This window comes from Camelus ferus, chromosome 26 (genome assembly GCF_009834535.1).
Source record: "Camelus ferus isolate YT-003-E chromosome 26, BCGSAC_Cfer_1.0, whole genome shotgun sequence".
Lineage (NCBI taxonomy): Eukaryota > Metazoa > Chordata > Mammalia > Artiodactyla > Camelidae > Camelus > Camelus ferus.
Genome location: NC_045721.1, coordinates 23,582,933 through 23,593,205, shown reverse-complemented (window position 1 = coordinate 23,593,205; position 10,273 = coordinate 23,582,933). Strand labels below are relative to the sequence as shown.

The 10,273-nt window shown below is 42.9% G+C and overlaps 1 protein-coding gene across 1 annotated transcript; it reads left to right on the top strand.

Moving 5' to 3' along the window:
• Positions 1 to 1,385: 1,385 nt before the first annotated feature.
• On the top strand, positions 1,386 to 9,304 carry DEFB109B (defensin beta 109B). Its single transcript, XM_032468764.1, has 2 exons — positions 1,386 to 2,488; positions 9,036 to 9,304. Exons 1-2 carry the CDS (start codon positions 2,398 to 2,400, stop codon positions 9,239 to 9,241), a joined length of 297 nt encoding a protein of 98 aa, XP_032324655.1. The 5' UTR covers positions 1,386 to 2,397; the 3' UTR covers positions 9,242 to 9,304.
• The last annotated feature ends 969 nt before the right edge of the window (positions 9,305 to 10,273 follow it).

Sequence of the window (10,273 nt, the reverse complement as noted above, 5' to 3'; positions counted from 1 at the left end):
AATGAGACAAATGAACTTATTTTCAAAACAGAAATAGACTCACAGACATAGAATACAAACTTACGGTTGCCAGGGTGGAAGGAGGGGGTGTGGAGGGTTAAATTGGGAGTTCAAGATTTGCCAATACTAACTACTAAACATAGAATAGATAAATAACAAGATCCTACTGTACAGCACAGTGAACTATATTCAATATCTTGTAATGGCCTATGAGGAAAAAGAGTATGAAAAGAATATATATATATACACACATATATCTGAATCACTATGCTATACACCAGAAGTCAGCACATTGTAAACAGCTGATGCTTTTTTTAAAGCATAATTTTTAAAAAGCTAGTTTTAAAATAAGGATTTTCTGTTAGCTACTATTACTTACAATTGTTCTGGAAATTCTAGCCCCTAAATTAGTCAAGTTTAAACATGAATCTTTTTTTGGTATTCGATCATGATATTTTTTAATAAGGAGAAAAAAATCCACTGAAAAGCTATGAACCCAACTTGTGGTAGCTTCTGGTCCGGTGCCCAGGAAGCCCTCCCCCTGGACTCGGGCCCTGGCACTCCGCTCGCCTTGGGTGGCTGCTTCTCACGGACATAACATGGGAACCGGACATGGGCTGTCACTAGCTGGCATTAGACTTTCAGTGGCTATGATTCCCATCCTGCTCACCCTTCTCTTGCCCTTTCCCTCATTTGCTCTGACAGAACCCACTGCCACATTGTGAGACGCCCTGGGGAAGGCCCACACGGATAAGAGCTGAGTGTCCACCAGCCCGAGGAGCAGAATCCTGCCGCAGTCACGGGAGTGAATCAGGAAGCACGCCATTTGGCCCTGACCCTCGGGACGCCTGCAGCTGTGGACAGACCCAGGGCAGCAGGACTCTGACCCACAGACACACCAAGACACTTAGGAGCTGTTTTGCTACCTTAGGCCTCCGTTTTGTGGTAATTTGTTACATGGTAATTTGTTAAGCAGCAATTGGCAACTAATAAACAACAGAATTGAGGAAGATAATTAATTTAAAATTAGCACTGAAAATCGAACCACCACCAGGCAGAACACATGATGCATCCGTGACCTAACTAAGAGAAGGGGGATGGAGGGAAAAGGGAAAACCTTCCACAAAAATGTTAAGCGAAAAAATGAGCCCTAATAACACACAGGGAAATACAGAAATTCTTCCTTATCAGAACTTAAAAGTGTTTCTAAAAATACGATAAAATGTATATTTTTATGTAACTGGGCCTATATTTTATTATTACGAATAAAAAATTGAGTTACCAGAATATTCAAATAACCCTAACAAATTCCACCAAATACCACCAAGATCCTTTTAGATATCTATTTCAGTATCAACAAGATTTTAATATGGTATCAAGTACTTTAAATGCCAATTTCCTAATTAACATATAACACGCTGGTATGTATATATATGTAACCGTACGCAAAATATCTCAGGGGGGATTATATTTCTTTTTACATTGCAACCAATGTGAAAAATAAATAGCACAGTAATGGTATAAAATGAATTACAATAACAATTAGGAAAAAAAAGTTTTAAAACAGCAGGCAATAGTTTTAAATGGCTAGTGGTAACGTTGCCAGAGCGAAGGCTGCTGTTGCCAGGAGGGCAATGAGGCAGGTCACCCTTGGCTTAGGGGAGGGAGGCATTAACCAAAAGTGACAGGGCACGCCTGCAAGTGAATCAGCAGATGCAGCAGACTCATCTATGTTCACATCCAAACAAGTGGTGGGCTGGCTTCTCCTTCTGAACTCGTATCTCACAATCAGATGGCCGTAAACCATTATCTGAAGCTTTGGATAAAGAATGAGATGAAACAAATAAATGAACAAAAACCCTACATGGGTATCTGTTTGCTTTCTCCCCTTGTGATTGTGTAGCTCCTGATGACTTGAGGGAGGATCTGTAATGAAACCCTGTCATTGCTTCTGCTCAATTCCTCATTATGTTTATTACCAGTAGGGATAGACAGACAGACAGACAGACAGACAGATTCATCTGAAGGCGGGGCTGTGGGGGGGTGGGAGGAATCCGCTTCTGAGCTCACTGGCTCACGCATGCACTTGAGCACAGGCTTCAGGTGTTCACTGGCTAACTGCTCCAGTCATCAGTCCCCTGCCACACGGGCCTTTCCATTAGGGAACACAGCTGATAACGAGGATGTCCTGAACCTGTGGGAAATGCATGGCACTGACTTCTGCTTTCTCATCCAGTGAGTTGCCACCGCACTGTGTACTTTGTCCCTGGAGATTTCCTGTGGAAGGCTGAGTTATACTCTTTTGTTAGGCTCTACTAACCATGAACAAACCGCAGGCCCAGGGAGCATCATAAAAGGCCACGGACCAGCCATGCTCGGAGATCCCGGGCTGCAGTCATGCTGATGCCTCTCCCGTTCACCTGCTGCTCATCCACGAGACTCCACGTGCTGCTCTCCGCTCTCCTCTTGATGACTCTCTTATCCCCAGGTAAGGTGGTGGCTGATCATGTGGGTCTGCAGTTCACAAGGCTGTCGGGCAGCTCAGACAGGACCCTAGAATCAGTCTCATGGATTCATAAACCGAATACCAAGAGCTGCAGTAGGATTGCAACGAGGGAAGACAGGAAAGAACATTCCTCTGCCGTTAGCCAAACCGCCTCCGCCGAGGTCACGTTCTGCTTCACCCTTACTGTGCACGTTGCGACGCCCGAGTGAGGCCAGCGACTCACCTGCAGGCAGATGGAGCTGGAAGGGCTGGGTTACGCCAGCACCTTTCACTACAGCTACTCAGCAGGTCAGCAGAGAGGAATCAGCGCCAAGGGTGTGACTTGGGGAACTCGGTCACACGGGCATTTGTCTCCCGAACGGGTTGAGAAATCAGCATAATGAGCACAACTCTCATTACAGGAGAGGCCTGCCCACAGTTGTAGAAGCAGGGTGAGCATCTGCTTTTATCCAAACGAGACACTCGTGGAAGGGGAAAGAAGCATTCATAACTGTATCGGAACTGAGGCCTCATCCAAACTGGCCTCTGGGCCGCTCTGTGTGAACGACACAGACCCAGAACAGGGTTTCAGAAAGAGAATCACGGCCCCCAGGGAGGCGTGACTGAGAAAACCAAGGGCTGGCCCACATTCCAGGAAGGGATCCTCGTGCTGAACAGCAGTCACGGAGAACAGGTGCCCCGACAGAAACCGCGTCCCACCAGGTGAGGATGCTGGGAGGCAATCCCACGCTGGAACAGTAACGCACGGCTTCTGTAGGAAGGGGACAACTGGGCTGGGAAAGAGAGACAGCAGCACACAAGGTGACACTCTACGATCATAAACCCTTAGTGCTACTATGACTGTCATGAAAAGTTACCAGGTTCAAAGTCATTGTTTTTAGACGAGATGTCAGAGGTCCACAGAATCACTTCACATTCCACAATTAAGGATTCATGCCTGTGTGTGGAGGTCACAAGTCGGGGCTGCAGAGGCTCACCGTCAATCACGTAGAAAGAGTTCAAACAGTTTGCAGGTCATGCTGGACTAGCTGGTATCAGTGGGACCAAACACATTAAGAAGACACATATTAGACCAAACCATCTTGATGTGTGCACTTGGAAATATTCTCTTTCTTCATTAAAGAAGGATTTGTTGAGAATATGCTAGCTGTCAGGCTCTGCTCTAAACTTCACACTGGGCAGTGTGGTCTCAACTAAGACTGTCTAAGACTCGGACTAAAACAGAGAAGAAGAATCTCCTGCTTTAATGGCGCTTCCAATATGAAGCCTCTACGTTGCTGATGTGTTGCTGTTTTTTATCCTCTACTAAATTCACTGACAGCTCTAAGCACAGGCTGAGCCAAGCGGTGTGGATTCACTTCCTCCTGATGGGAGTGGCCACTGACAACAGTCAGGCTCCCATGGGGGGCTCCAGTCATCAAGCCCCCTGGCCAGGGAGGAGCTCTGAGACTCGGGTGGTCCACATGCTTCTTCCCCTCTGGTGGCTCCAGCTCTCACAGCCCACCTGTTCCTTTCTTTGCTTCAATGTCCTCGTCTTTCACTTTGATCCCTTGTTCTGAGTTATCTGTGGAATAGGCTGCCAGTTTGTAGTTTTGCCTCTAACTTCTCAACCCTGAATGGTCATTTGAAAATATCTGTTTATTCTGTTTTAAATAAAGTTATTAGTCATCTTCTATCCGACATACGTCATCTTCCAGGCACTTGTCCAGAGCTCTAGATCTAAAGCACAAGTAAGCCATGTGACTGCTCACAAGGGTCCTAACATTTTATGGGATGAGACAAAATGGAACAAAAGATTATATCAAAATAAGTGAAAAATTAAAGCATGGCTATTTGGAAACATGAGGTTACAGAGAAAGAGAATTAATTCTTTTTGTGAGAGTAGTTAAAGTTTAAACAACAACAAAAAACCCTACAACACAATACAGATTTTATGAAAGAAATCATGATTCTATGTTTATAAATGAAAAACAATTTGCAAAGTGAATGTGAGGGTAGAGAAGAGAGTGGAGGGAACTTCGGACAAATGAAACAACATGAGTAAAGAAGCCAAGAGGTCACGAGCATGGTGTACCGCGGCAGACCACGTGTTCAGCACAGAGTGATGTCAGGTGACATGACCACGCCTGTGATCTAGAAGTGAGCCCGTGGGGGGCCCCAGTGGCACAGGCTAAGGTAGGGGGAACATTATGCAGTGTCTGGTTCTCATAATGGAATAGACAAACTTATTTGAGTTTAGAAACATCTCTTTAGGCAATGAAGAAGATGGACTTGAAGGGGCAGCCTAGAAGCAAATGACCCTTGGAATTCACCTGCGATGTATTACAACTGGACAGTAACTCTGGTTGTAGAGATGGTGACATGTGAAAGGAACATGGAGGAGCTACAATTAACTAACCATATCTGATGGATAAATGAATGCACTGGGTTTCTGAATAAAGGAAAAGGACATTTACCGAGAGAGGAAACATGGTAAGGAGAATGTTTGAATTCATCTATCTTTGTTTTTGAGGTTCAGACAGGAACAAAATTAGGTCCACGTTCAAAATCTTGAGTTTTAGGAACCTACGCTATCTCTCAGGTGGATGGGTAATATTAAAAATAGGGGCCTGAGAATCAGATGAGAAATTGTTGCAGGGGTCATATCATCATCCTCGACGTGTCTAAATCTTCAGGAGTAAGTGGGGGGAGCAAACAGTATGAAAACAGAAGACAAAACTGAGAAAATGGAAAAACGCAGATGAGAGAATAAGAGCGAATAAAAGAAGGAAAAAAGAAGAGAAGGCAAGTGACAGACCATCCAAAAACGCCACACGTACTGAGCAAGTGGAGAAAAATGACTAAAATCTGTCAGAGAATTCAGAAAAGCACTGGACTGATTAACGTCAAACCAAGCGAACTAACAGCAGCACAACTTTCAAGAAGCCACATGCCATCAGAGACGGTAATGCTGTAACTGAAATAAGGGCATAAGGCTTTTTTAAACAACTTTTTTCTTCCAGCTTTACTGAGGTGTGGCTGACAAAATGCACATATCTTTGGGGCGCACAATGTGATCTGATACACATCCGTATTTGCAGCAACATGAATGAATGTGGGGACGTCACGCTAAGTGAAATACGTCAGCTAGAGAAAGAGAGACTGCAAGATTTCACTCGTGTGTGAACTCTAAAAAAGTCAAACTCACAGAAATATTGAGTAGAATTGTGGCTATTAAGAGCCGGGGCAGAGGGGAGTAAGGGCAATGGGGTGGTCCTAAGTTTTCGTGGAGACATATATAATCTGTCCATGGAAATGTATCTCCCAGGAAACTTCACTGGATTTATCATGTCCACTGCCTACAAGCACCTGCGCCCCATGTGTGACAGTGTGCTGGAGTAACCCCAAACCATTATTTTGAAGGTCAAAATTATTGGTGAGTAAATGAATTCTCACCCGGAAGAAAATGTGGTTCCTGCTCACAGGCGATGTTGTCCTTCCCTGACCCAGTGACACAGCTTCTGGTGAAATGTATGTAGGCTCAGTCAGTAATTTGTAGCACAAAAGAGTGGAAGTTGCTCCTTTTCTTCATTTGTGTTATTTCACAGGAGGATAACAAGAAGTGTGACTCATTTTGTCATTTTCCAGGCCTTTAAAAAGAAGGGTCTGTAAAACTTCAGAAGAAACTGAAGGTAGCCTGGAAACTGAAGTCAGCATGTTCTTCTAAGAATAAACGTAGGACCTCTGAGGGGTACCTGAAAGACTGTAAGACAAACAATCTACATCCATCTTGGTGAGGTCACTCCCCCTCCCTTTTAGGAGGTCCTTATGACTTTACATTTTAATTAACTTTCATTGAGAACTCAGATCTCTGAGGGTTTTTAAAAAGTATGATTTATAAATTATCCAGATTGTTCTCTTTGACAAGGCAAGAAAATAATTCTTTGTTCACATGGGCAATTCCAATCCCTTCAGTCCTTGAGGGTCCAAATAATGTTACTGATTCCATTACCTTGTACTCGTGGTGTCTTCCCTTCTTGACCATCTTCTGCCGTTTTCCTACCATCTCAATTGAGAACATGTCTCTGCTACCATCCAAAGCTACAGCTGTGAAAACCCCTCCCTTCTTCATCTTAGTGCTCCGTTTCAGCCTTAACAAACTGATATTGTGGCAAACCCAAGAGTCAGTACCCTGTTAGGACTGATGTAACAGCACTGACCTCCGGGAAACCCTGCACCCACCCAGCCGACCAACGCAGAGGGCCCATTGCCCAAGCTTCAGTTTACAGACTTTTTTCCTTGAAAACGGGGGTATTTTAGGAAACTGCCCTACCCTTTTCAAAAATAGAAATATTTCAAAGATTTTTCTCTAGAATCCCTTTGTTCCATAACCGCAGTCATCTGTAATCTTGCTCAAAGCCTAAATCATTCCTTCAATCTGATCACATTTGGTTGTATCTCTCAGTTATTTCTCAGTTTCTGATGCATTGACGGTACCCTGGGATGGCTGGCACCCCTGGAGAGTTTTCTAAAATGCTACTTACATCATCCCAATGGCATCTGGGGAGATAAGAAGGAGATGAAAACAGTAGGCTCAAGTCCTCACTGACTTTCCTTCTCATGACTCACAGCTCAAAAAGCTCACAGCTCTGTTGGTGTCGTACTGACTGGAGACATGCTTCTTTTCCTTCTGATTTTCATGGGATTGAGGCTTAGTGCTTTACTAGGAAATACCACATGGACTTTTGAGTTCAGACAAACTTTAACTTGGTTAAGTGAATACTCGTCTCTTCTCTTCCTACTTAAAAAATAATGTTCATCCGGTGTCAATGCTGATTTTCTTTTCCATTCTCCCCTTCAAATAACATATTTAAGCTACTTGATCAAGAGGGTATATTGTCTATGTCATTCTGTTGCAGTAAACAGGAACATGATCACCAAATTTTAATCTAAAAATATTGACATCATTCTTAGCTAGGAATGGCCTCAACAGGCAAATATAAATAAATGTAATGTGATGACATTAAAAAACTATCTTATTTAATAGAATCCATCCATTATTAAGCAGAGTTGAATTATTTTTGAGTGGTAAAACCTTGACACTATGCAAACTCTCAACACACAGATAAGTCCAAAGGGAAGCTATTAACTGTCTGCTTCCTAACTCCTGGTTTAGGTGGCTTTTCTACTGGAGGAACATTTTATTTTGAGCGTCAGCTCTACCATCAGAGAGTGTCCTATTAAATTAACTTTGCTATCATGTAAGTTATCTGGAGGAAATAATGGTCTGGACACAATGGCTACTTTTCAGCTCTCTAATCCACTTTGCATTTTAGACACAACTGAAATGACCATTTAGAATGTCTCCAGAGTGATTTCTCCTCTGACTGACACAGCCCTTGATGAAGGAAGGCTTCTTTGTCCACTGAGTTGGGTGGGTCATTATCTAAATTTGGGAAGAAAAAATAACTTCTCTTTCTTTCTGAGCTGACTGAGCAGTGAAGAAATGGAGAGATTTCTCTATTACTTTGTAATGAACTAACACTACAACTGAGTATCCACAGGGTCTTTCCCCTGAACCCTCCCCCGATCCCTTACCTAAATGGATAAGAGGAAAGAGGAGGTGAAAAAGTGAAATGCTAAGCATTTTAAAAGAAGACGAGCATATAGATTCTGAAGGGAGCTGACATATGGCAACTGCATCATTAGATACATGAATCTGAACGCTTACTATGACCTGCAAGCTGAAAATGACCTTCATCCTGCTTAAGTAATGTCACCTCATTTCTTATGAAAATTATTTTTCCCCAATATGCTCCAGCCCCACATGTCTTTCTCTTCTTCAAATAAACTAAGCAAGGGACCTTGCTCCTGCTATTCTAATGCCTATAATTCCCTCACACGGAAACGTGCTTTTCTATTTCTTTCTCATCATTCAAATGCTACACCCTCAGAATGCCTTTCTGGGTCCATTTTATCAACTCCATCCTCCAGGCAATCCATTATTGTGGTCCATTATTGTTTTATTCTGTTTTAAACACTTACCACTTTCTGAAACCACCTTATCATTTATTTTTGTATGGTCAGATTTTCCTCACTGAATACAAGTGATGTGAGAACAAGAATCACTTCTCCCGTTTCACTGCTCTATTACTAGTACAAAGGAAAATGCCTGGTGGAATAGAAGACACTTGACAAGTGTAAGCTGAAGATCCATATAAAGGAGTAAAATAATAAAGACATTGGTGCATGTAGAACACACACTTTGTCCGTCCCCTTGCTGTTTCACTTTGAGGCTTACCAAAGTTATTTTGCTTAAATGAGCAATGTCAAAAACATGTAAGAAAAGGAGGGAGAGGTCTGACGGCAGCTGGGCCACTGGGCGAAAAGGCAAGTCAGTGCATGTGAAGGAGCAACACCCAGACCTGTCCTCCAGCTTCTTTCCTCCAGGTAGAAACGTGCGTCCTAGAACCCTCCCCTCCTCACACTTCAGTTTGCAGATGTACATTCTACTCAGGGACTAAAGGTCTTCCTGGCTCTTCTTCTGCAGTAAGAAGTGGTCTGTCTTCTGCCGTAAACCACTGTCTCAATCTGTCTGGAACATGCAGAAGAAACAACTGCAAACCAACCGAGGATATACTTGGCAGCTGCAAAAGAAGGTGGAAATGCTGTCGCCAATGGTGGATCATGCTGCCAATTCCAACGCCTGTTGTCTACTCGGAATATCAAGAGCCCCTTAAGAATAAAATAAAATAAAACTAGGAAAAGCATCAGAAGGAAACTTCTTTGCATTTAAAAACATTACAATATATTTTAAACATTGACAGCATTATTATCAGTTTCTATTATCCATTGTCAATATAAATAAATAAATAATTGATTTCAAATCTACCCTGATACTATTTTTTTGTGACTTATTTTGAGATCCAAACAGTCTCTCTAAGAGTAAAAAAGCCCATTTATGTAATAAGCCCATTTTTTACATTCGTCACAGAAAGATTAAAAAATTAGCCATAGCTGCAAAAATGAAGATATAATTATGCCCAACATAAGTTAATAGACACACAGACAGTACAAAGGAAATGCAAAGGCAAAACACAGAGGAAATACAGAACATGTCAGGGGTGGGAGGAGATGTAAGGAGGGGAAGGTAGAAAATTGGAATCTGACAAGAGGAAATAATTTGGGATGATCCGTCAGGGCTGTAACTGCACGGCAGACCACTGCAAAGAGACGAAAACGAAAGGGAGGCAGAGTGAGGGGCTGAAGACCAGCAGGAATGTGTCAGTACCTGAACAGAGAAAGCATCAATTAACAAAAAGAATATTTTGCTGGTTTACTGCTGTGAAGAAACACTGTGACCATTTAGCGATTCTCAATACTCTTCTCGACAAATAACTCCCCTTTATAAAACCTAAACATTTTATTGTAAAAAATAGAGTGACCTCTTTCGAGAGTGTGCCTTCAGTGCCCACTTCAGGTAGGTTTTTGATGCTCCGTGACTTCTGACTGCAACGTCACCCTCCTTCCCAGGGCTGTAACGCCTCACTGCCCTTTCCTGAAGGCCACGAGGGCTTGAGCTCAACTGCACACCTCCAGGGAGTTCTCAGAAGGGCTTTTAGTTTTCAGTCACGTACAAAACTTTGACGATTAAGGAACTGTGGTTTGCTAGTGAAGACTCCTCTCTTCCTATGATGCTACACCCACCCCCTCAGACAGAACTGTTAATCTACATTTATACAGAGTCAAACTAGGGTTCACAATCACTCTGAGGTATGAAGTTTCTGA